A 27,105-nucleotide genomic window follows, 5' to 3' on the forward strand; every position below is an offset into this window, starting at 1 on the left:
AAAAAAAAAAAAAAAAAAAAATACTACGCTAAGTGAAAGCCAGTCACAAAACCACAAGTTGGGTTATCCCATTTATGTGAGGTATCCCACCTATACAGAGACAGAAGAGGAGATTTCTGGCTGCATGGGATAGGAAGAAGGGAACAGGAAGTAACTGAGAATGGGTGGGTGGGGGCTGGGAAATGAAAAAGTTCTACAACTATGGTGATGGTATCATAACCCCGTGCATATACTGAAAACCACTGAATTTAAACTACTTTAAATGGGGAAACTTTATAGTATGTAAATTGTATTTAATAACATTGGAAAAGCTAAGAGAAACCCACTCCACAGGACCACAGCATAGTTTTTTTATTGATCCCACCATATGGACTCAAACAGTTCAGCTGCTACAGCAGCACTTCCTCTCACATACTTTAATTCTGCTTCAAGTCAAATCACTCCCCCACACCCCAAAATCAATAATTACAACTCCCGGTGCAGATGGTAAGAGGTTCGCCCCTCCATTCACATAAGCCATTTATTATATGTAATAGCCATTTTACTTTGAGAGTTTCGGGGTTGTGAGATTAGCTCCTATTTAATAAATCCTGCCCTCCAGCCTGCCTCATCTTCTGTTGTTCTCTGACACTACAAACATGAGCTCGTCTTAATACTTGAGTATTTTATGGGGCCCTGTACCAGCACAAAGGATAATAAAATGAAGGCAGACTGAAGCATATGCTGGTTTAAATGATGTCATCTACATAGTTTCTAAGCTTTCAGCTCCAAACAGGATGCAGAGCAGAGGGACCCTTCCACTAGGGGTGTGCCTGTGGTCCAGGCTCTTACAGCAAATGGCCTGCCTTTGAGGTAATGAGGAATCGACACGGCTCATCAGGCAGTGAGTGCCCCAGTGCAGCACTATTTCCTAGACTCCAGAGTGACTATCAGGGCAAATACATCACTAGCAAGGCTGGGAAGCCATGCCTAGCTCCGTGAGGGGGAGACAAAACTAGGGACATTTCCTGTACTGAATGTTCAAAATGTGCACAGGGCTCAGTTGCCACATTGTGGTGGCCTTTGGGCTGCTCAGGCACACAGGTGATTTCCTGTGGCACTCCTGGGCATGTGGAGCTGCTAGGTACAAGTCCACAGCTTCCCTCCCACAGAGGTGTCTGGGACTACAGGGCAGTGGCTCTAAAGACACCCACAGAGACAAATGAGCCTTGGATATGACCTGGAGCCCATGAGGGCGGCACAGGTCCAGGAAAGAGAAAGTTGCCTTTACCAGGCCCGTAATTACCAAAGGGAGTAAAGCAAGAACTCACAAGCCTTGGCCTCTGGATTTATTTTCATAGACTGAAGAGAAACTTGCTAAGATGCTACCTGGTTGCTGCAGGTCCACACAGGAGCCCAGGTGGGACACAGAATGTGCACTCAGGCCGGCTGAACTGCCCCAGGCTTGGTTTAGGGAGTGGTTCAAGCCTCAGAGCTCCTAGAAGGGACTGCTCTTGCCTGGGGGTCTATGGGTGGGCTGGGTACTCTATGCACCTGGTACTGGGACCTAGGAATGGGGGAAACAGGAGAGCCAGAAAGGAAGTAAAAATGATTAAAGATGTATGTATACCAATTCCCCGAGATGAATATACTTATGTATTGCAAACATACACTAATTAAAAAAGAAAAAGAAACCGCTCTGCCCTCTTGTGTGAAAGTCCCAACAAGCTACATATGAAATATGAAATAAGGGAGGAATGCAGTGAGGAGAAGGAAGGAAAAGATGATCTAATCCATTCTTATCTACAGTGTGTGTCATACACAGTCATTAATATGTTTTCCTTAAAGGAATCTATCTTGTTATCATTTAAACATTTTTTTAAAAACTATATATTACTCTCAAATGGAGCACACCCAAACTGTTGAAAGCCAGATATTAAACAACCTCTATCACACAATTTGAGAGCCAGTTGCCTCCTGCATGATTATGCATAGTGACTACATGCAGCCTACAAAACCTAAAATATTTACAGTACAAGACTTTAGAGAACCTGTTTGCTAAGCCCTGAGCTAGTCTATGCCTTTATTTCACCAGGAGGTAACTCAAGTACAAGCACACTGAATGAATTAAACACTTTAACTCAGATCTTCAGGCTTCTAAGTAAAGAAGCAGACTATGAAAGTAGCAAGCCATTAACGTCAATGCTTTTAAAGTGGGACTCTGTCCAGTACTTTGGCATTTGTAGAGTCAAGTCTTGTCTAAAGCAAACAGAAACCCAGGGCTGCCACTGACCTGTTTTTGTCCTCAGCTCAGCCAAAATCACATCTTATTTGCCTTGCAGCTGCTCAGCCCTCACCAGCCTTCCCCACATTGAGGCTCACCTGTGTGGTTTCTTACTACAAGGCTCACCTGTGTGATTCTCCACTCTGAGACTCACCGGTCTGTAGCCAAACTCTCCGGTACAGGAAGAGGGTGAATGACTGAAGCCTTCCACTGCCATGTGCCAATGGATGACTGCCCGCTCACACAGCCAGCTGTGGTCACCAAGTCCTCCCTTCTCCTGCAGGCTGCAGGGTCTCTCACAACTCTGGGTTATTAACATCCCGCCCTGCCTTGGTAATAGTCACTTCATTAAACTCAACTCAAACTGCCCTGTTTGAAATGACGGGGCCGCTGATGGCTATAGCTATTGGGGCAGTGAGCTCTAGATGTCTGCGGCTATTAATGCCAACTCCCCACATGCAAGTTCTAAACCCACTTCTAAGGAGAATGGCTTGGCTCTATAAGCTTGCACTGGCAGGAGTCTTGAACAGACCTCCTCTCTCCAATCATGAGCTGCTCCCAAGTAACATTACACTAATAATGACTACCCTACCCTCAAAAATACACACAGAATCTAGGTATCTGATACAAGAACACTGCTTTATCAAAGCCAATTGTTTTTTAAATATTCCTCAATTTAATGACATCTAAGCAGTGGGTACATTGCAGACACTATGCTAAGTCTTAACCAACAATCTCTATCTCATAAATGAAAAGAAAGAACCTCAGATGGTGCTCAGTGGTGGTCACCCAAGCTCTAAGTGGCTGGGGTGGGCATCCACCAAAGCTCTTGTCACAGGGGCGGCCAGATTCTGACCACTGAGTGAGGTTATCACCTCGTTTGTCCACAGACATCCCAGACATATTACACAACTAAAGGGGAAAAGAGCCAAGGCCAGGGATGAAGGTATTCTAATTTTCCAGAGAAGCTCCCTGACAACCTCATCAAACCCAATTGTATCACCTGGATCAGTCAAGGAGGTGAAATGCTCGAGGCACTCCAGATCTCTACCTGAGTGTGAATCTGGAGTAGATCTGCTCACAAGGTCTTTGCAGCATAAAATGAAATGCCTACTACACTATGCACAGTAGACTGCCTCCTGAGCCCCCTCTGCTCTGAACTGAGCAGAGAAGAGGATGCCAGTGCCTGCCTTAGCTCAGCTACATTACTGATTTGTCAAATTGAGTGAATATTGAATGGAAAAATTTTTGTGTAGTATTTTACATCTTCTCAGTGATCTGATGAAGAATATGAAAGCCTGGCTGCCCCTGGCAGCTGTACAACTCTGTTTCACAAAAATCATAAAATGACTAATATCAGCTGCACCAACACCGCCTCCCATGGCTACCTTGTTCCATCTGTGCGGACCAAAAGAGGCAAGATAAGAGTTTAAAATCTCAGAATACACTCACCTCAAAATGTAAGGAAGTTGGAGCTGGGCGTGGTGGCGCACACCTGTCATCCCAGCATTTGGTTGGCTGAGGCAGGAGGATCGCTGTGAGTTCAAGACCAGCCTGGCTATACAGTGAGTTCCAGGTCAGTCTCAACTACATAGTGAGACCCTGTCTAAAAAAAAATACAACAACAAAAGCAAAAAAACAAAAAAAGTGTAAGGAAATCACTTAAGTTCTTTCAGCTTCCTTTTTCTCCTCTGCAAGACAAAGAAGTTTAAATGAATAATCTATATAAAGCACTGAAGAGTACCTGGCACATAGTGCTATATGTCTGAGATATTATTAGTTTCTTAATCTCTGAGATCTTACTAGTAGCCAATTTATAAAATGCTATGATGATTAAGTACTCAGAATAACTGTTTTATGATAGGCAGGTGTTTACTGATGGTAGAGCACTTGCTTAGCATGCACAAGGCTCTCAGTTTGACCTCAAGCACCACAAAAATAAATAAATAAATATGTTTTCTATTTATTTCCATCTGTCTTAATTCTGATTATAAAAGATTTGAAGGCTGCTGTCCAGAAATATTAAAATTGTCTTCAAAGTTTTAAAAATATAAACAAGATGGGAAACTGTAAATCCATAAATAATGACTCTTTTTACTCTCAGGTTTTTATTTTAAATTTTTCAATGTTTCAACGCCCCAGTTTGCAAAGCAATAACAAAGCCCTTGCCTGTATGCTTGTGCTGGTATTTGCAGCCTTTGTGGATTTCACCACTTGCCATTTAAACTTCCTGAAGCAAACACAAATTGTCCGCTATGGGTCACACCCCACTACAGACTTCTTCATCTCAGTTTGGCTCTTGGCCAAATTTGAATGCTCTAAGTTTTCACTAAAGGAGGAAATGTGTGTGTAGCTCAGTGGCAGAGCTCTTGCCATGTGCTCACACAACCTCTGGGTTCCAGTGCCAGCAGAGCAAAAATAAAAGCAACGCTTTGGCTTTACCTATTCTATCATAAAGCTGCTTCTCCAATTTCTTCCACTCTGAACTCAGGAAGAAAAAGGACACCAGCCCACAGAGGCCACTTTCCAGGAGGTCTGGACCCTCAGAAAGCCCAGGTATTTGTTTTACTAAATTATGTATACACTGAATGGAAATGTTTATTTTCCATGTTCCACTTTACATTTCCAAATACAAATGATTAAAAGATAATTTCAAGGGCATTTTTTTTTTTTTTTTTTTTTTTTTTTGCTCATCCTCTCCAACCTAGTTATATTAAGCAACTTGGCTTCCTGCCTTTCAACTTACACTTCTGTAGACCTATTATCTACTCTTTCTTGTTGACCTTTATGTGGACAATGTTGCTTTAGAAACCTTTTTCAAAGGAAAGGTCAAAATAAAATATCACTAGGAAGGATGTTTGCCAGGTGGCTAGCAGCCAGGGAGGCACCCAGTGCCCAGACCTAAGCCTACCTGTGACGTGGGTGACTGGTGGACAGAGAATGGCAGCTGACTATAGACTCACAGCACACAAGTGCAACACACTGTTTGGGCCACCTGGTCGATCTGCACCTAGAACAGCCCAATGGGCCAGCCTAGCCCCCACCACCACCACTACCGCCAGGGCCAAAGCTGGGATCCTTCATCCAAGAGTTTCTTACTAGGCTTTCTCCTCCATATACGTACTCTGTTAGACACTGAGGACAACAGATAAAGGTGAAGGTGTGATTTAAAGACTTTTACAAAAAGGCGCTGAGACCACTTGGGAGGACATCTTAAAAATGAAGGGTTGAGAAACTGGAAGACAGTACTCTGGAGTAACTGCACTAAGATGTGCAGTCAAAGGAGAAGGAAAAGTAGATGCAAAAGATTTGGAAGGACTGATAGGATGCAGTCAGTTACTGGATATGAAGGACATGGGGACAAGCAAAGATTAACTCTCAAACCTCAAGTCTATGAATGGAAGAAACCCTAGGTTTGAATTTGGAAGCACTGAGTTCGCGCTGAGGACAAGACCTATGGAGGTATGATTTTTTAAAAATGCAATGAATATTTATATTTTTAAAAATTATTACAGGAAAAGATACATTATCATTTATTCTCCTCAAAATACTCCCTTTCACTTCAAACACACTTATCCTATCACGCTTGCCAATTTCTGAAGCAGTCCTCTCGTGTGAGTCCTCTTCTTTAGTTGCACTTTTAGCAACTGATGTGCACTATCTGCACTGTGCTGCCTCAATGTACTGAATCAATTAAAAATGTTTACTTTTCACTGTCATTTCTACTTTAGGGATGAGCCAAAAGTCAAATGGTGCCAGATCTAGTAAATATCGTGGATGAGGGCACAATGAAATGTTTTTACAAGCCTGCCGTTCCACTGGAAGACACTTGACAGCAGCACTCTCTATATTCTTGATCTTATTTTGTAAAGACACTCAGGAAAGAGGACTTCCAGAACTTCAGAAAGTGATAAAAATGATGGGCTATGTGTGTTCAAAGCAAAGAGGAGTACTTTGAGGGGGATTAATGGCAATGTGTCTACTAGCGTAATCATTTATTTTAAACATGCATCCCATAATTAGGTCATGTCTCATGAGTAAGACACTGTGATCCTGCCATTTGGACTCCACTGTGCATGCTTTGCTCTGCTTTATAATTTATAAATGAGCAAAAGCTTGTAAAAGACATAAATGAGCAACGTGATAAACCAATATGCTGGTCAGTAAAGGTGACCAAGGCACTTTCAATGCAACTGCTCTCCGCACTTCAAGGACCAGCCTGTCAACCAAACCAACCTCACAACAGGCAAATGACACACACAGCAGGCAAGACCAACTCTACGCAGTGAAAACATGTTGAAGGGCTTTGAAAGAATGACAGGCACAAAAGAAAACAATGGCAGGAGCGAAGATCCACCATAGTTATTTGCTGTGGACAAATGACTGCTAAGTATAGAAAAATCTTCCCTAAAATTTTAAATTACAAAAAAAAAAATAACATGGTGACTAACAATCTGACAACAGTGAATAATTATGTTGAGAGTAGGTTCATTTAAAAATGGGTAACTTAACTGATATCTGTGCTCTAAAAAGTTGATGACTCAAACTGAACTTCCGTCAGAAAAATACTTTCATCAATAATTCAGGGTGATGACCTATTTCTGATATAATATTTATGTTCCTAAATTAGTCAAAACATACTCAAGCCAGGCGTGGTGGCACATGCCTGTAATCCCAGCACTTGGGAGGCGGAGGCAGGAGGATCGCTGTGAGTTTGAGACCAGCCTGGGCTACATAGTGAGTTCCAGGTCAGTCTCAACTACACAGTGAGACCCTGTATATCAAACTTCCGTCAGAAAAATACTTTCATCAATAATTCAGGGTGATGACCTATTTCTGATATAATATTTATGTTCCTAAATTAGTCAAAACATACTCAAGCCAGGCGTGGTGGCACATGCCTGTAATCCCAGCACTTGGGAGGCGGAGGCAGGAGGATCGCTGTGAGTTTGAGACCAGCCTGGGCTACATAGTGAGTTCCAGGTCAGTCTCAACTACACAGTGAGACCCTGTATCAAAAAAAACAAAAAAAAAAACAAAAAAAAAAAACGTACTCAAGATCAAAAAGTCTTGTCACAATGTCCTTTGTCCAGCAAAGCAGTCGGAAATAGCTGGCATGTAGCTGGATGTGTGAGAATCCCAAGCCAGGGCTAAAGATATGGCTCACGCAGAGGAAAGTACTTTTTAGGATTTCTTCGGGAGGCAAGTAGGCTGTTATGGGAACCATGGGAACAGCCATATTCTGAGAACAAAACAAAGGAGGAAGGGCCACACTAAGGAATGTGAGAAGAGCAACTCTGAAGAGTCCAGAGGCAGATGGGCTTCTATGAAACCAAGGAGTGCCTGACTGCACTTTTCTCCCTCAAGCCCGCACCTCATTTTTCAAAGTGTGCCAGATGCCAAGCATGACATGTCTTGGTAGTAGCTTACTGCAGAGCTGATACACCAAACATAGGTCTGCCAGGTTGAATATGAATTGCATGTCAATCATAAGCGATTGTTTAATATAATTATGCCCTGAATAGGTTATCATTATGTGCCAAGTACTGCCAACAAATAGTTTTTATTATTAATGTTATACTAAATAATTATCCACTGCTAATCTATAATTCAAATTTAACTGGTCATACAGTATCTTTATTTGCTATGTCTGGGTGTGGACATGTACACCTTCCTCAGACCATGCCTCTGGCCCCAATTTCCATAGATAGCCTCTCTGCAAAGACACTCTGCTGACAAAGTGAGTAAGGAATAGCTTTCTTGTTTAACAAGCCGTCTCACTGCTGAGCAACACTGGGAGCTTTCTTCAACAGACCCAAATAGGTAAGAATAGGTGGAAAAAGGGAATGGTCAACTACAGGAAGGATTTCAGGCACAAGATGAAGTTGAGGATTAGAACAGATCACTAGGTTGGGTAATTAGAGAAAGAGGCATCAGAGAGAATCTTTAGCATAACAGTAACAGGTCAGTTTGCAAAGGAATGAAAATCAGTGGCGAGTGTGTCACATTTTCCCTCTTATTAATTCTAGACCAACTGCTGTGTTATCACAGCATCTGCACAACTCCAAGGAATATGGCTCATAAGGGCGAGAATTTGGTAACAGAGCTAGCATCTATAGAGAACTCAACCAATGTTTGTTACGGGAATGAATAAATGAATGGATTTTGTACTTCTCAAAGAACCTGACTTGAAATTTGATATATTATTTAACAACTGAAAACAAGTCTAGGAAAAAGCTTAGCATTTCATAGTACTGCCCAGAATACTGAATATTCTTTACTCTACAACCAGTCTTTCTGGTGAGGGTTATTTGCAGTACACATCTCAAATGCTGTGCTGGTCCTAAACCAAACAGATTATCAAAACATCTGCTACCCCATGGGATGGAGCACATGTAAGATTCACATAAATAAATAAGGCTACTACCTCCCACCTAGAGCACAGCTGGTTCCAAATCCATTTGCTCTATCCCCATTTGTGTAACCGTTGGCTACTGTTCCATAGTTAGGGGAGCAAGAGCATCTAAACAAACATCTAAGAACACCACAAATTTCTCATGTATAAATAAAATTATTATTTAGTCCAGTCCCAAATGCCCTTTATCCATGTTAGAAGAATTCTCAGGGACACATTATAAAAACAATAAACTTATGATAAATCCCCCATCCATTTTCAATGTTTAAAAAGAAACCTTTATTTGTTTTGCTATTAAGAACTGCTTATTCTGCCAACAGCCCAAAATTAAAATTCATAAACCATAGAGCCTGGACCAATAAAAAGTGTATCGAGCATTTCCATAAGCTATTAAATATTAGTTGGCATGAAACAAATATGCCCCACCTTTATCCCTAAGCTGTTAGGTATTTTATGACACTGTTAAAACAGTTCTGCTAAAAGCAAGTTTATGTACAAGCTAATTCTGTACTAATGTTTTCAAGCTTGGCTCAAAGGAACAGATGTTTCTGTCCTCACTTGCAGGACAGTGGTGGCTGCTGTGGCCATCTGCCACTGCCTTGCAACTTTCAAGGAAAGGTCCATCAACTCCAATTCCTCATTCAGAGCTGCAGATGCATTTCTATTAATTTTCACCAAACATCACCGTTGCTCAATCTTGTGTAGTGCTGCTACAAATGAGTGTGAGCACCTGGGATTGGTGGAGTCATGATGAAACACAAAGCTTTCCACAGGCAGAAAGAACCACACAACTCTCTGGGATAAGACTGGCCATTTTTTCTAAGCAAGAAACTACACAGTTAATGCAACTGACATGGTTTTAAAAAAAAGAACTAATCACTTGCATTAAATCATTGCTTCCTGGAGTCATAACAAATGCTCCTTATTTTCTAAAGGCTGACACCAGAAACATCAACTTCAAATCAAACTACACTTCAAGGAACTTCAGAGAAGGAAGATGATGTCCTGGGCTATTTGCTGACCCCGTTCTGGATTGTTGGCCTTATCCTTCCATTTGTAAAGAATCCTTGGTAGGATTGTACCCGGAGGACTTTCTAGATAAGAGAAGCACCATCTTCAGCACCACTAAAAAAGAAATGGAAGAAGGAGGAGAGACCTCAAGAGGGAGCTAATACTTACTGCTTAGTTATTCAATATCTTGCTAAGAACTGGCCAACCATCTCTTGGTTCCTAGGCTCCCCAGAAGGTGGCAGAGAAAGGCTGTGAGCCATAGCCAAAGATGGAATCCAGGTCTGTCTGGCAACAACACCCCTATACTTCCACCACCACTCAGGTATCTCTAAGTCAGAGGAGCCCACATGCTGGTGGGTCACTTCCACTGCTGGACTTTAAGTGCCATATGAAATTTTACATATTATTTTACCCAGAGTACAACACAAGGCCAATTCTAGAATGTAAATAAAATTCCATACATGACATGGTCTTCTTTCACTATAGCGAGGTGCAAAGGGCACAATGAACTTGATAGTCAATGAGTTTGAAGCTTCCCGTTCCCAGCACCTCAGTGGCCAGCTGCTCTCTGGCTGACTTTGTTCCTGACAGGTTTTTCTCTGAAGCTGTGGCCAGTGGCCTGGCTAGAATCCAGCTCTGATTCTGTACTCCCACATAGTGAAGTCAAAGTTAGTGCGAGCAAGCTGCCAGATTCCACAGACTCCCAAAGCACCTCGCTGGGGATGAGCAGGGTTGTGGAAGAAGCAGGTTATGCCGGAAAGGAAGGGTGATGCTAACTGCAGAGTAGCAGGCAGCAGTGTCTCCCAGGAGTGTGGCTCTGCTAAATCTCAACTACAAAGAAGACAAGGGAGGGGGGAATACATCAAATAGTTCAGGGGAATCTCCAAGAGGGGAATCCTAAGTCGAAAGTGTTACATACATGGTTGTTCCTTTAGAAATGGCTCACCAATCAAAAGTATTCCAGGTTCTTCTTGCCCCAAAGAATTGGACAATAATGGCACCAAAAAGTTTATTTCAAAAGTGTCAGGTAAATGAGTATGGGAGAAACCAGCTCTGCAGAGCAAACTTTGGCCGAACAAAGAAAAAGAGGATGAAAGCAAAAATGAAAGTACATGCAGCCTGTGAGAAAAGTGGTGTGGGCTACTCTGTGAACTCACACTCTAGTGGCTTTCCATGATGACTGCTCTTCTTTCCTACCATCCCTGTCTCGTGAAAGCTCAGGAGAAGTTCTATATACAAGGTCCTTGCAGTGCCTGGGATCTTGTAATTGACAGGTCCTACTCATTTCCCCAACCAGCTTTGCCACACTGCCCCCGATATCAGAAGTGGGCAGTGACCACCTGGGTGCAATTCACTTTACAGAAGGCAAACAAGATAACTCAGACAGATGTCTTGGGTACCAAATGTGCACTCCTCCTCTCTGAAACACCACACAACCTGTGTTTGGGGAGCCAAGAACATCAGAAATACTATCCCAGGCAAACTTAGTCAACTCTGGCCAAATGCCCTGTCTTAGGAGAAGCTCACAAAGCAAGCTTTGTGAGCAGGCATATCCCGTGATAGCATTATCAAAAGACTGGTGATAAACCCCAAACACTCAGCCCCTACGTGTTCTGCAATCACTGATAAACACATTCTTCTTTGGGGAGCCCACTCCCCTTGTCACCCTCCAACCACCTCCCCACCCAGTTCAGTCAGTTTGTTACATGCAAAATCCTATTTGCTTTATTTATTCCAAAACAAAGGCCAAGTCCTGACAAGGGACACATGACAACTTCAAAGCTAGCTGGTTAGTCTGTGGTTTGCTTCTGCTGTGGCCTGTGGCAGTTTGAAAAGCTGATCACACGTTTGACCCTTGGTCACCCAAGTCTTCCATCCAACCCTTTTAGGAACATTCTGCCATCCCCAAACAAAAGTCAAGGCTTCTTTGGGACTGGCAAATTACGAATTTCCTCCTTCCGAAACACAACCCTTATCAGATTTCTACCCAGAGAGAAGATATTGGAGACATCTGAATTTGAGCTACACAACTGAAGTTTTTTGTTTTTTCATAATCTGACTGTTTGCCATCCTTTGTCCTTCTCAGAATCTTCTGTGAACTGGGGTCACGGCTCGGCACATGGTGTTCAATATAAGGGTGTGTTGTTTTTACATACACACATCTGCGTGTATAAATAGCAATGCCAGGCCAATGCTGGATCTTGCCTGTTCAGGAAAATTTAAAGGATCTTGAGCAAAATGTTGAGGCCAATGAAAGGAGCCAGTCTCCCACACTCTCTGACTCTAGGCTGAGTTGACCCCAAAGTACAGGGAAAGTCAGGGACAGCTAGGAGAAAGATGACTCAGCACAATCTACTCTCAACTACTATTTTTTCCTGAAAAAGCCAAACAGTAAAAAAGCTGGGGATGTAGCTCAGTGGTAAAGTGTGTGCCTAGCATATAGAAGGTCCTAGGTTCCACCCCAGCACTTCAAAAACAAAAAAGACACAGAGAGCTAGTAAGTCTACTTGGGTATCCTGAGAACCCTCTCACCTCACAAGTTTTACCCAGGCACTCTGAGTACTCTGTGCCCCAGAGGACACGCCAATGCAGTGCAAGACAGTGATCCTGCACACCTCTAGTCCTTTTTGCTGCCTGGGGCTGTCATGAGTCCTCCAGTGCTGAGCTTCAAAGCTTCCCTATACTTTCCTTCTGTCTTTGTGTAGTATCTGGCTGCAGGCAACCCCTTCTCTCACCTTTCAACAGTACCTTTTTTTGTTCCATTAGGGAAAAAACATGTTTCTCAAGGGGGCATGGGAGGGACAGAAGCAAGAATACCCCGAAGCATTTTCCAAAAGAACCATTTCAAGCCGAAGACAGCTTTTTCTAGACATCTCAAGTCAGGGCTCCAGCTGTGCCTGGCTACTGCTTTTAAATGCTTCACTAACCCAAACGGAGCAGGTTGACACAAGCAAAACTGCTTTCCGTTTCCTTTGATGAGGCCTGTATATATTTTGATGTGTACATCTGGCTAATAAGCCTTTTGAAAAGTAACTTCTCAGGCTTCCTCCCTGGTGGGATAGTTTGGGACTGAAACTTCTCATGGCCTATTCCGACATTCCAACTCTTCCCCCAGGACAGCCCACACAGCAGGACACTGCTGCCATGGACCTGACACCAGGAAACGGCTGGCTGTGCCACCAATGGATAAGCAAGCGTCCACCAGAGTTCCCTCAGGCCACGGCACGCTGGCACCCAGGCCACTCGCTTGTGCTCCTTCCACAACTACACAGCTGCACAGGGCGATCCACTTAACAGCAGCTCTTCTGGAGTATTCCTCTGAGGAAGCACAAATCTGGTGGGCCACGCAGATGCTGGAACTAATCTTTTTTAATCGTTTTACAAGAACTATTCTGCCACCTCCAGTCACACCAATGCCCTGCTCAAAGTTTCTAGGCTAGCACGTCAGAGCAGTGAATGCTTCTCAGTTGTGATCTGTCACCACTGTGCCACTTGACATGTACTTTTTACAGTATGGTCACCACACCACAGGTGCTTTTTGGTGGATCCAGTCGTGGAATGTCACTAATTTCCTTTTTAAGGCTGGGAGGCCCCCCACTCCAGCTTTCTACTGTAATCCTTCCCAAATACAGAAGCAGAAAACTTGGCCCTGGGCATGAGTGTCCCACCCAGGGTCACCAGAACCCAAGGGTAGGCTAGCAACACAGATGTCTCTGAGCTCCCAGGCCCCAGCACTGAGAGAGTAAGTCCAGGGCAGAAGCAACCCTGAGGCTGTTTCACTTGGGAAGAGATGCTGAGTGCCAGCAGGTCTTCCTCCATGGCTGGGGATTTGGGGAAACAGAGGTGAACTCAAGATTCTCAGAATCTAAGAGCCCCTCAAACCCCATTAGGCATCCAAGACTCCCACTCAAAGCTTCTACGCTTCACTCCTAGTACCTTCATTAGTACCTCCCTTTAAGATCCATTCCACATCATCCTGTCCATGCTCAGACAATCCACAAACACTTACGGAGTACCTTCCCCAAATGGATGGCCTAACCTCCTCCTTTGCAGGCATTTTTCACACCGTTAAACATATCTCAATTTCCTCACCTGACTGCTTCCCTGAACAATCTCAACACATCTTTTCAGCTAACCCAGCTTTATTCCGCAGCGAGATGGAGAGTGATTATTCATGAGCCCAACTGCAAATCTTAAATGCCCATTGATAAAAATAATGTCTACATTTCTAGTGACTAAAAAGCATAATAATGTGTTTATAAACTACCTCTAAATTCCTACAGGAACCATAAAAACTAATCCAACCCCCCCAAAAAACAAGGCTGTGATGAAATTTCCATCAAGTCAACACATGCATGGAGAAAAATTCACAAGATACCAAAGGTCACAAAGCAAAAGTTCCTAAATCCCCTCTATCCACTGACCATCACCACTGACATCCAGAAGCCGCCCTGGAAGGTCTAATTCTGGTTCATATTTCACAGAAGTGAAATAACATTTATTTTGTTGTTGTCTTATTTGTGCATGTGTATGTGTGCACGTGTCTGTGACATTTCTATATCCTGTTTAATGAAAAGCCTACTGAGTATATGAATCAATCAACCAAAAGATATAGCAAGAATACCTTCACTTCATGACATTCCATTCCCGTGCTTCCCTTCCCCTTTATTTTTCCTGTGGAAAGCACAGGGAAATCACTTAAATTAGGGAAGTTCAGAAGACTTCTGGACTTTTCCATAGGCATATGCAGTAAGACATTTGGGGACACTTAGGACCATGCCAAGGCACTTTGAAAAGTCTATCTGCTTCGGCCCCTTCCTTACTTTAATTTCTCTACATCAATTCATGTGCCAGGAAGATACCCATGAACTCAATGTCAGGCAAACACAGCCAAGAGTCAGTCTGAGTATCTTAAGTCAAAACTCTCTGCCTTGGCAAAATCCAGTGCCTCTGGGAAGCCAGAGGTAGTGGGAAATATGCCTCAGTACCCCTTTTCCTTTGGCCATCCCTTCCTGAAACTTCCTAAGAACCAAGAATGAGTACACTGCAAGGAGGCTTAGCCACCCAAGCTACACTGAAATGTGTGCCATCTCTTCCAGGTGGCACCTAGTTTTAAGGTCTTCTGAGGGAACCTTGGAACATGGCATCCCACACAAACTCTGGCAGCACTATGGCTGCCCACCTCAGGGCCCAATTCCAAGTCAAGTTCATCTTCCCCCTGCCACCCTTAGTTAGAAAGCTTCTGACATCCACCTCTTCCGTGAAGAATTTTTTGACTAAGAAGGAAGAAGTACCAACCTCTCCCAAGCTTGTTCTGGAAAAATCACTTTGACTGTTAAATGGCACCTACACTTTTACCACCAAAGCAAGGACACATTTATGTGCAACCTCAGGAATGGGCTTAACCTTTACCACATCAATCCCAATTAGAGCTCACATCTTCAACACTGCCTACAAATTGGGGACCATGATTTATCCACTTTCAAATGAGGAACCTGGGGCATGGACTGTACCTGGTCATATAGGACAGGTCTCCTGAAATAGGAAGGGTTGCTTGTGACTCAGCTCGATAACCTCCAGGCACGGTGGTTATCAAGTTCATCTGTTTCTTTCTATGTCAGGCCTTGCTGTTCCTTTCCCTACTGCCAAACCCTCCTTCGTCTATCACTTCTCACCACTGTAGGGAGCTCCACCTTTGCTATCAAACTTACTATTTCCTATCTGCAGACAGTGCTAAACAGATATCCAGGCTATCAGGAATGAGTACATAGACTACAAAGGGAACACCACAGCCTGCCCAGCCCAAAGACACTAAAGTCAGTGGGTGATAAGGCAACAATTTCTTCCATCTCACTGAAAAGACTTTTTGAGTATCCACTGTACACCAGCCACTGCTCCAGAGAAAAAGAGATACAAAGGCAGGTGTGGCCTGAGATCTGAGTCATTCCTTATTTTGATTTGGGGCTGAACTGCTTGCTCCCTGAAAGCATCAGAACTGAGAGCCCATCCTTTTCCTTGGTCTCTACTCCAAATATCTCTTAAGGTAAAATGGTATCTCCTTCCTTTGATAGCTTAACACCTGGCTGTAAAGAGACCCCTCTGAGGTCAGGGCCAGCAGCCCTGGCAAGACCCCAACTTTCTAACCAACTCAAAGATTATGCAGGCCAACTCATAGGTAAAACCTCCTGTGCAGAAGCTCCACACACTACAGTCAAAAGGCAGCCAAGAGTAGCAGGTAATCGACTCTAATGTGTGCAAAAGTATTCTCCCTTACCGTTCCTACTCAAAATCACCAAGAAAAACAAGATGGCCATGCCCTCATCTTAATTCATTAGATCACAGACTCAGAGACTTTTAGTAATTAGGCCTGAATCCAGTGCAAATTAGATCTGATTAACTTTCTAAAATGTTTGACTGCATCAAACTGGGATTGTAAGATGGACAGATGGGTGTGCATCCCAGTTCAATGAATTACTTCAAGAATTAATGGGGTACTGAAGGGATTAGTATAACTGGGATGAAAATAATCGAAATATGTTATATGCATGTATCAAAATGCCCAAAAGAATCTCATTATTCTGTATTACTAATATGCACTAAACAAACAAACAAATTAAAAAAATAAGAATGAAGCCTCTTGCTTAATCTCCTGATCTTATTAATTAGGAAGAAATCAAGCTGAACAAGAAATGTCTTCCAACAAAACTGTTTTTTAAAAAGTTAAACTACCGCTAAAAATTTGAGGTAATTGATTTGTGGGAAAATGTTATCCAGTTACAGTTATAGGCTGTCACTTATTTCAAACAGTATCATAATATAAATAATAACATAAAATCAAGTTAATAAAATTTCTTCTCAAATACTAAGAACTGCGGTAATATTTATAATTTATACATGTATTTTTTAAAAGACTGTAAAATAGTACTTTGAATTCTTACAGGAACTCTATTTTAACTAAAAGCATAGTAAATAAAATAAGTTCACAAGGAACAAGGACAGATATTTGTACATTGTTTCAAAAACTGCAATTTATGTTGTACTAGTTGTATTATGTCACTATTCCCTTGTTCAGCAGAATGAATTCTCTTGATGTACAATTGCTTAAAGAATTACATACAGACGTGTTATTTTTAAAATATTCATTTGCTATTAAATAAAAGAGCTCAAAGATTTCCAAAGCAAAAATCCATTCAACCTTTGTGAGAACTATTTAATGGTATGATTGCTATTGCTAACACTGCATTGTCTATATTCTGCTCGATTCTAATACATCAGACTTGGCTGTCCAGAAATCAACAAGGACCTTTTCCCTCTTCTTATAAATTCTTAACTCTGAAAGAGAAGGTTAACCTTGCAGATAGGAACTTCGAGTTACAATTAATAAAACAAACTCAAGGAAATTCAAAGCACTGAAATTAGGAAAGAATTTTACACACGCATGCACACACACACACACACACACACACACACCCTGACCAACCCACCTGTGAAACAGTCAAATACAGAGCTATACAGGTTTGCATTCTTAAAGCACACTGGGAAATTCATCTGCTTGCCCAGGAAATCCACTGACCTTCTTGGGAATCATCGGAGAGAATAATGTCCACCTCAGTCAGAAACTCTCAAATCACCGTGAGAAAACTCTACTGCCCTACTTTCCTTACTCAAACTGGCCTGGACAGAGAATTAACCCTATCCTTTACTACCAGCAGCAGGCCTGAAATTCAGGACACCACTAGTGGAGTTTTGGGCTAAGTGTACCCAAGCAAGCCTAGCAGTATTTTGCAAACTGTGAGTTGTCACTAGTATCTTTTTTGTTTTTAAATGAAACAGAAAAGAAAACAAATTATCACAAAGCTGGGGATGTAGCTCAGAGGCAGAACACTTGCCTAGTGTGTACAAGGACCTGAGCTCGCTCAATAGGTAAGAAGAGATTCCTGAAAATTTTCATTTCGATGTATTTGTCACTGTGTGGCCTTGTGTGTATTCTTGATCACAACATAAATTTAGTTCTTACTGTAGACTGTAACCAAAGAAGTCTGAAAGCCACTGCCATTGGGAACACGAGTGTGCAGATACCAGTATCCTATCCCAAACCACCCAGAGGAATGCGTTCACAGGACCGAGCTTCTGGAACCTTGTGCTAATAGCACAGACAAGCACCAGCAGGTCTCTGAATCCTGTGGGCCTGCACTTGCCTGTTACCTGCAAAGGGTAGAAGACTGAACACCAATGAATAAGTTGATATACATGGCAGACAGGAATGAGAAGCTGTGCTTGTACAAAACTTCATAAATTTAGAAAACAGGATAAAACATAGCCAAGTAGGTCTTGGTAGTCCTGATGCTCAAAGATGAGAAATTCTTCCCAAAAAAATGAGACAGGTGGCCCAATGGTAGTAAATCACAGGGTGAAAAGAAGTTCTTACTTTTACCCTCTATGTGAAGGTGTCTGCAAACCAACCTAGTAAAAATGCAATTTCCTTAGGCTCTGACTTGATTACTCCAAAAACCAAAACAAGAAAGTCACCCCCATTCACCATATGATTTATACCAAAGCATAAAACATGGTACTTATTTGTACCAAAGAAAAAAAAAATAAACCCCAAACTAAGATGCCAGAGCATAACTATAAAAGAGTAGTTAAACGTGCACTATTAACCTGCCAAGATGTTAACATTTATCTCAAAGACATTCTTCTTTTCAAATACATTTTTACTAATCCTATCAATATATTCATTCAATAAGTATTTGAGCATATTTTAAGTGCTACAAGCACAGCAAGTGAACAAAAGAAAAGTCTATTAGTTTTATTTTGGAGTGCTAGGGAATGAATCCAAGCCCTCTTAACTACCAAGCTACATCCTTGGTCCCAAATTCCCATTTAAATGATATTTTCTATTTGTGCAAATATATTGATCTCAATAAGATAATAACTGAATATGGAAAAATCACAGCCACATTTTTTCCTTTTCAACAGTAGTTTTCCCAACAAGATCAAATCTATTTGAAAACACCATTTTTATTGGTTACATAATGTTCTAAGGTAGACATAGTATTCATAATTCACCAAAAGACATTTCCAAAGGCTTACCAGGCATTTCCAAAAGTGCAAGACAATTAAATATAACATGTTATACCTAGATTTGGGACCTTAAGGAAAATTCGATCTTACCAATCTCAGAAATCCCACTTGATAGTGATGGATATGTACACCCACGTTTGCCACATCAGGGTCTAATTTGTGAATCTCCCTTTATAAGCTCCACTCTCTCTTTGATCGAAGAGAACATTGTCTACACAGAACAATACGTTTTCATTTCAATTTCCCTTCTTTTCAGGAAAGGAAATGTTTGCACTTCAAAGGGCTTCTTTGAAGAGCAGCCCTCCAGCCAGGTTAAGAGTTACTGGGCTCAGCGGGGTGTGGGGACTCTGGGCGGCGGCTGCCCACCCGAGTCACTGTCAAGGGCAGCTCCTTCAAGGAGAGGGTCTAGGGCAGGAAAAGAACAAATAAACACACGGAAAAATACTTGAAGCTTTTGATCACAGTCTTTGGAGGCCTCTTTTCACACACATTGCAGACTAACAGCTCAGGGAAACTGAGGTACAGATGATGAAGAATCAGGATGGTAAAACAGGAACTTCATTCTAGAAGTCAGAGTCACCTAGTAAAGACCTGTGCCAGGCCAGGAAAAATGGAAGCCATTTTCAGTGACTGGTGCTGAAGGCAAAGGAGAGGGCTAAATGGATAAAACTGAGAGGTAACATCCAAACCAGTGCACAGGACAGCTTCAAGACTGCCCCATAAGGGCATTGCCTGAGTTTGAGTGGCACAGGCGCCTAACAATTTTTTTAAATTTCTCCAGTGATTAGCTGAAAGGGCCAAGAAGTATACCCAATGACAAGCCTAACAACTGTATGAAGTAGCTAAAACACAATGAACAAGAGGCCTAGGCCACTGCCTTCAGTCAGGCCCTGTGCTCATTCTTAACTTCTGCCAAGTCCAGGAAATGAGGGGTGCAGAACAGACAAGAGAGGACCTGCAACATTCCAAGTCTCAAGTTCTGGATATTTAAGAAGAATCTCCGCCCTTCCCCACCCTGAGGATATGCATATAAAACAGTGCTACCAAGGTGGTAAAGTCTGCCCACTCAAGTGGGTAATCGTCCAAGGAGTGAGCAAGGGCATGAAAGCCTGAGGATTTGGCTGCAGGGCTCTTGCGAGTATGTGGGGAACCAGGGACCACAGGTCTGGGTGGTCAGGTCACATGGAGCTGAAGTCTTCCAACCACCTTTCATACAAAGATTTTACCTGGCCGAGCACCAAGGCTTTGTACACGAATCAATAGGTGTTGTTTATTCACTCTTCTTTCACTTTACTGTCGTTTCCAACTTTTTCACCATGAGCATTTTCACGTTTAGAAATATTTTTTCTTACAGAGACTTGTGAGGTAGAAAATTAGACTAGAGTTCCTTTGCAAGACCACCTTCAACCACCCAGAAGATATCTGCCTATCTGTAAAGGACATCACATGAATAATTCTAAGTTGAATTTGAGATAACAAGGTTCTATGAAAGTTAAATTTCCTGATTTTTATGTCATACTGCCAACATGGTAAAATGCTTGCTATGTGGAGCCCTTGGTTTAATTACTGGCATTTCAAAAAGCAGTGTGGGGGGAGCAAAATTATAATGCTGTGGTTATGTAACCAGCCATCCTTGTCTTTAGAAAATGCATGCTTAAGTATGGAGGGGCAAGTCAAAGGGCATGTGTCATGCCTCCATAATCTCAGCACTCTGCTCAGAGGCTGACACAGGAGGATTGCAAATTCAAGGCTACTCCAGATAACTGAGGTAGGATAACTTAGCAAGACCTCATCTCAAAATAAAAATGGCTGGGGATGTAGCTCAGTGCATAGACCCTGGCACAAAAAGGGGTGGCTGGTTCAGAAAAATATGCATATGGGTGCATGCACGTATGTGGGGTAGGGAGAATGTAATATCACAGGTGTACTAGAGAAAACTCTTCAATGTTGAAATATTATCCAAAAGAACTGGAAGGAAAACAGGAGAAAGATGGAGAGGGGTGGGAAGAGTTTTCCTAACAACTCCACCCCAGAGGGCTCCTGATGGTACCATCAGCCTGTATCCCAAAGCTCCAGACTTTCTGGACACAACCTTGTCCAAGGGAAGCAGGAGGCATCCCTGCCAAAGGGAAATTCTGGGAGCCCAGGAAAGCACTCCTGAGAACCTTGCTGTAGGGCCCCTGTCCAGATAGCTCCTGGCCCAGGACTTCTAAGGGTGTCAAGAAGGGTCTTCTACGAAACGGGGAAATTTCTCTAGTGTCACTACATGATAGGAACCACCAAATAAAAGATGGGAGGTTGGTCTCAAGAAGGACAGCAGATAAGCAGTTTCTAGTTCCCACAAGAACCTCCTCCCCAACAGAGAGGTCTCACTACAGCTAGGTGGATGTGGGGCCCCAGACCACTGCATGGAGTAAACCACAAACAGCACCCCTGTGGTCTGGGATAGGGAGCACTGTGTCCAGCCAGAAGCTGAATGCCAAACTATGGATCCAGAGAGAAAACAGCCCAGCCTCTCCACACATGCTGCTCCCAGCCCGGCTCCAGCTGTTCTAGGAAAAACCACATTCAGAGACTTAGGGAGAATCCAGGCCAGGAAGGGAGGCAAGGTGCTGACCAGCGAGGGGAAAGGGGGGCTTCAAGAAAGAAAGTGGTCCCTGGCCAATGCCAAGGCTGTGTGCTGCCATCTCTGCATGCACATGGCAAGCCAGAGCCCTGCTTGGCTCCCCTCCCCTCTTACTGCTGCCTGCTCCCCCCAGAGATGTGCCTGCCATCTCTAAGCCACACCGAAATATTACCACTTACTTCATAGAAGGGGTAAAGTAAAGATAAAACAGAAATGGCCCCAGGTTTTGGATTCTGGCTTTTCTCAAACCCATGGCCTTCAGGGTAATCAGAGCAAAACAGTGGGAATCATGATGACTATGATGTCCATGGCCACCACATCCGGCCCCACCAAACACACCCACACACACCATATGCACAAGTGCAGGCACACAATCAGCAAATGCTCACAGAGGGGCTTCCCAGGGGTGCTCAGAGTGGTTAAGGCCAAAGCTGTGGACATAAACCTGAGGAACCTGCACCCCCACACCCAGGATGGTACCTGGATGCAAAAAGCAAAGGCTTCAAGGAACATCCAGGCAGTAACAGCCAATGTCCCAAAGGCTGACATTCCTCCCCAAGCCCAGGCCCAGAGGAAAAGGAAACTTTCCGTAGATATCTACAGGGACCAAATACTACCTCACACACCTAATACAATCTCAAGGACCAGCAACTACATTTTAATGCCATGGCAAGATGGCAACAAAGTTAAGTTGTTATAAAAATTATTTTTCTCCCACACCTAAATCAAAGAAGTGAGCTTACTCTCCCGCAAAATTAACATTTACATGAAATGCATGTGATGTATTTCGATGCTCTATTGTGTATCATGGATTATGTAATTTTTATCCTCTACATCCTGAAAAGTAGGCACTAAAAGCCAGGTATAAAGCTAGGTGCAGTGGTACACACCCATACTGCCAGCTAGTTGGGAGGATGAGACAGGAGGATCATTTGAGCTCAGGAGTTAGAGGTCAGCCTGGGCAATATAAGATCATTTCTCAAAAGGAAATAAAAACTACATAAAATCCAATTATTATGCAAGTAATATGGAAAAGAATTTACATCTGGCTTCAGGAAATAGCTAAGAAATGGCATTTCTACAATTTAAGTAGCCTGCTCTGGGACTCGGCCCTTTCTTTAGTAAGAGATCATAGCATCTCCTTTGACCCCCAATTAGGGATGCAACAGGGATTAATAAACTCAAATTGGCCATACCAAGCACAGACCGCTTGGACTCATAGATGGTCTCAGAATGCAGAACTCTGACCAGCTACTAAGCACATGAGAAAAGCATCTGATTGTCTTTATGGTCAAGAATCCAGGGAAATGCAAATGGAAACTACACTGAGATTCCTTCTCAACCCGGACAAAATAGCTATCATCAAGAATACAAAAAACAACAAGTGTTGGCAAGAAAGCAGGGGAACAGGATCCCTTCTACACTGCTGGTAGTAATGTAAATTAGTATAGCACCTATGTCTGACAGTTCCTCCAAAAACTAAAAAGGGCAAGATATGAAAGCAGCCTAGACGCCACCAGACCAATGAATAGAGAATATGGTGTATATCCACAATTGATATGTATTTTATTCAGCCATAAAAAGAAGAATCCTTTGTTATTTGCAGAAAAGTGGATGGGTCTGGAGATTATTGTTTTTTAGCAAAACAAGCCAAATCACAAAGACAAATATCCCATGTTCTCCCTAATATGTGGAATCTAAAAAATATTAATAACAATAAAGCAGAAGGGAGACTATTATTACACTACACACGAGGAAGGAAAGGGGGTGTAAAGGCAGAAATTGGGGAATGAATACAATTAGAATGCACTATATGCATAGAAATCCCCCAAAAATCTGAAACCAGGGAAAGAGTGTACCAAGAGGAGGTGATGGGGTAAATGATTAAAGAATGTCATGTTCACACACAAATCTGCCAAAATGAAACCCGTTAAATCTGTGTAACCAAAATGTAACCGTAAAAATGAACAGAAGTAATATTTCCTCTAAAAAAAAAAAACTCATGTGAGATAAGACCAATGGTACTATTTCTAAATTAAGAAATGATGTTATATAAATTGATTATTTTAAAACTTTCATGCATTTAAATAAAAATTTTAAAATAATCTTATCTGACTAAGCACCCTGAACATAGTACCCTAGTAGGAATGTGGAAAAGTGAGGAAATACAATAGCTCATGCCTCAGTGCCTCCAGAATAGGAAGACAAACATGACAATCTACCCAGGATAAAAAGGAAAAACAAGGTGGAAGGATAGTCCTAAAAGAAAGATCTTTCTCCCAGCTCTGTATAATCCAACCAAGCTGCAGCTTTAAAAGTTCCCTGCACTTGATTTCTGGTAACAATTATCAGAGTTACAGGCTGGAAACAGAAGGAAATTATTTCAAAAAAGAAATCTAAGTGGCAAAGCCAGGTGCCCAGAAATCAAAAGTGGCACTGTCCCCAGCCCCAAAGCCACTTCCATTGGGCTCCTTGGAGCAGTGGCGTCTCAACCTGCACTGAAGCTGGGGAGAGGGAGGTCTTTCCTCAGTCACGGCTTACACTTTGGTTTGGCATCACCAAATACATCACCTGCAAGTCCCCACCATTCATGACAATAACCAGAGAGGAAAAAACCCAACACACGCTGCTGCATGTGGCAGGAGGGACGAATCCTGCAATGTCCAGCATTTCCAAAGTCATTCCTGCACCTATGCTCTGATGAGAACCAAATCCTGATCACTGGTTTGAGGAAAATGCATCCCCAGTCTGCCAATGCTACAACGAACCAATGCCTTGGGAAAGAAACAGACGTAAGCAACAGCCCTCCAAATGGCATCCACTGGTAAGCAAATGCACTAATTCTCCCTTCACAAATTTTCACTGGCTCTGAACTGTACTGGTAGTTATTTTCAAGACTGCTTTGGATTTGGGGGAGGGGGATGGATTATAGAGGGACAGAAAGAGAAGTCACTGAAGTTTACCACAAGGTTGAAAATTGGCCCCAAAAGGTGCTTATACTCTATTCTCTGACTGGAGCAGGCCTAAACGATGGGGTAGGTAGAACCTTGGCATGGGATCTGATGCCACTGGTCCAAAGTCCCAGGAAACCACAGAGAAGCAGAATCTCAAGCTCAGAGGGCCCCACTCCACAGGCAAGCCTCCCATCAGGCTGCCCAAACAAGAGTAGGGGAACCAAGGGAGGTGGTGAGCAGCAGAGACACAGCTAGGAGAACCCCCAGTTTTGTTGTGGGGTGAGCAAGAGGTGGCAGGTGGTGGTCATAGCTTCACACCTGGAAAGGGCCCAGTACATCCACTAGTCCAGGCCTTCATTCCCTCAACATGCCCTTTGCCCAGCTTTTCCATCTCCATATGTAAGGTGATTCTAATGTGCCTGGACTCCTCTTTGACCCCTCTCACTCCTCACTGGCCAATCTTGTAGAGTTTACTTTTAAAACTGACTCAGACCATGGGCTGGGGGTGTAGCTCAGTGATAAAGCATATAACTTAGCAGGCCAGAGCCCCTGAGCTTGTCCCCAGCACCACACAAAATAATTCACCCAAGCTTCAGGGACCAATCACACAGAAAACACCAGGGCCTCATCCTAAATCCTGATAGCAGGGAGGTCTAAGGGCCAGATGAAACCACGGACTTCTCAGGAGATGCCTCTGGGCAAGATGACACAGAGGCCCAGGTATTCACAAGGTTATAGGAAACATTTCTCTCCATCACAAGGGCTTTTCATGCTTCAGATTCTTCCACAGGATTAATAGACACAAACCTCCAAACACATGGTTAATGTCACTTTGTTGCCCTTAAACATATTTACCTTTTTTCTTTATTTGTTTGTGTTGTTTTTTGTTTTTTGAGACAGGGTCTCACTATGTACTTGAGACTGACCTGGAACTCACTATGTAGCCCAGGCTGGTCTTGAACTCACAGCGATCCTCCTGCTTCAGCCTCCTGAGTGCTGGGATTAGAGGTGTGCACCACCACACCCGGCTTATTTACCTATTTTTTCTGGGCTTGGGAAAAAACACTTGACTTGATAATCAGCAAACATGTTTTTAATTTCATCAAAGAATGCAATCTTCTACCTAATGTAATAAATATACATCTCTTAGAATATAAGCTCCTGGAGTCATGCTTTTTTCCACCTAAAGCCCATAATCATATTTCTAAAAGCAGCCAGTTGGCTCTAAAATTCAAATCCAGAAAAGTGTGTACATTTCTGATAGCCACGTACTGACCTATCTTGTTTATCCAAAACTCCTTTGACACTCACTGATTTTACCTTTACAATGATTTTAATATGCTAAAACCTTGAAAAATTATTTCAATTCACTCTTGACCTTTCCCCTAAGTTTATATTCTGATTGTGTGACTTAAATAAGAGCTTTTGTTATAATGACATAAGGGTGTGTTCATAAAAAGGTAATAATTTCCACCAAGACTAACTAAAAATATCAGGGGAACAAATGTGTCATGGTTTCCTATTATGTGAACAATATACAAAAGTTAAGAAATTTTAAGATACATCCCGAATGAATTAAAACTCAAATTATATGGAATTCAGCCAGAAGATAATGTACACAATTCTAGTGAATTTTTATTTAAAGATCACATTTTTAAGGAAATACATCTGGAAAACCCTGTCCCCTTGCGTCTGTAAGAAAAAACTGCACGTGAGAGTAGGACTAGGGGTACTGGGAAGTGTAGTATCTTTTCCTAAGGCACATGTCTGGCCAAACTACACACATCAAACAACCCGTGCGGTTCCCACAGCCTGTGCAGGAGGAGCTGACACAGGAGACAGCAGTACTACGGAACAGCTGCCATTCTGTTTACACGCAGAGCTCGCAGGGTGACCGGCCTCTGCCCGGGAAGTTTTCTACTATGCAGAAGGAACACGTGAGAATAGGTAGTCTTTATGAAGCCGGAAGAACTTCCTCCCACTCCAAACCATCTAGAGGGCTTTGGAACGCAGACTTTTTCAGGACAAATGGGGTCTTAAGGAATCCCATCTTGAGGGGACCTTCCCTAAGTAACCTTAGGGACCTAGAGGAGCGGTGGGGGCGGGGAGGGTCCCGGGGTCTAGGTAAAAGGCACCGTGACCATCGGCTAAGGGTGAGCGACGCTGTTCCCAGGCCGGCACCTGCGCTGGACCACCCTGCGAGCAGCTAGGCGGGGACCCCACCGCGGCTGATGACACATCCCCCGACCTCGTGGCCGGGTGGGGTGTTCTGCACCGCGCCATGTAAGGCAAGGTCTACTCGCTGCCGGTGGGCTCTAATGCCTCCCAGGCCACCCCAGTGCCAGCCGCCCACCACCGCCCACCCGGACCCCAGTGTCCTCGGACAGGATCGCGGGGCAGGGATCCCAGGACGCCAAGGCGCCCCCTCTGACTCGGCCAGTGTTGCATCATGCACCACGCCGCGCCCTCAGGGAAGCAAAATGGACTCCGTGGAGGCTACAGACGCATGGGCACCGGCCCTGGGCGTACATCCCAGGCCCGCCCTGTCATCGCCCTGCCGGGAGAATGCTGGGGACCCCCGCGCCCGACCCTTGCCGTGTCCGCGACCCCAAGGGACTCGAAGACCCCCTCCCAAGGTGACCTGAGCGCGGGGAGCTGGGGGGTACCGGGCACTCACCGAGCGGGCGGGAGCGGATACTGGGATGCGGGCAGATCGGCGGGTGGACCGACGGGCACTCGGGCCAGGCGAGGC

The 27,105-nt window shown here is 43.4% G+C and overlaps 2 protein-coding genes across 6 annotated transcripts in view; one reads left to right on the plus strand and one right to left on the minus strand.

Annotated features, from left to right (window-relative positions):
- Positions 1-27,098, minus strand: part of Slc7a1 (solute carrier family 7 member 1) — a 74,243-nt gene extending 47,145 nt beyond the window's left edge. Inside the window, exon 1 of one of the 5 annotated variants that reach the window (XM_010623858.3) lies at positions 27,031-27,098. The gene's annotated coding sequence lies outside the window, so the exon portion shown is untranslated. Of the gene's footprint in view, positions 1-3,715; positions 3,799-18,863; positions 18,907-27,030 lie in introns of those variants that run through there. The other 4 variants (XM_033759916.1, XM_010623857.3, XM_010623859.3 and 1 more) reach the window with 4 other exon arrangements.
- Positions 26,331-27,105, plus strand: part of LOC104862190 (vegetative cell wall protein gp1-like) — a 1,263-nt gene continuing 488 nt past the window's right edge. The window contains exon 1 of the mRNA XM_010623957.2: positions 26,331-26,989. Coding sequence (XP_010622259.1) covers positions 26,585-26,989 — 405 coding nt within the window. The 5' untranslated portion in view covers positions 26,331-26,584. The remainder of the gene's footprint in view (positions 26,990-27,105) is intronic.

The sequence above is a fragment of the Fukomys damarensis genome, unplaced genomic scaffold, assembly GCF_012274545.1.
Source record: "Fukomys damarensis isolate Sample0158 unplaced genomic scaffold, DMR_v1.0_HiC HiC_scaffold_38, whole genome shotgun sequence".
Lineage (NCBI taxonomy): Eukaryota > Metazoa > Chordata > Mammalia > Rodentia > Bathyergidae > Fukomys > Fukomys damarensis.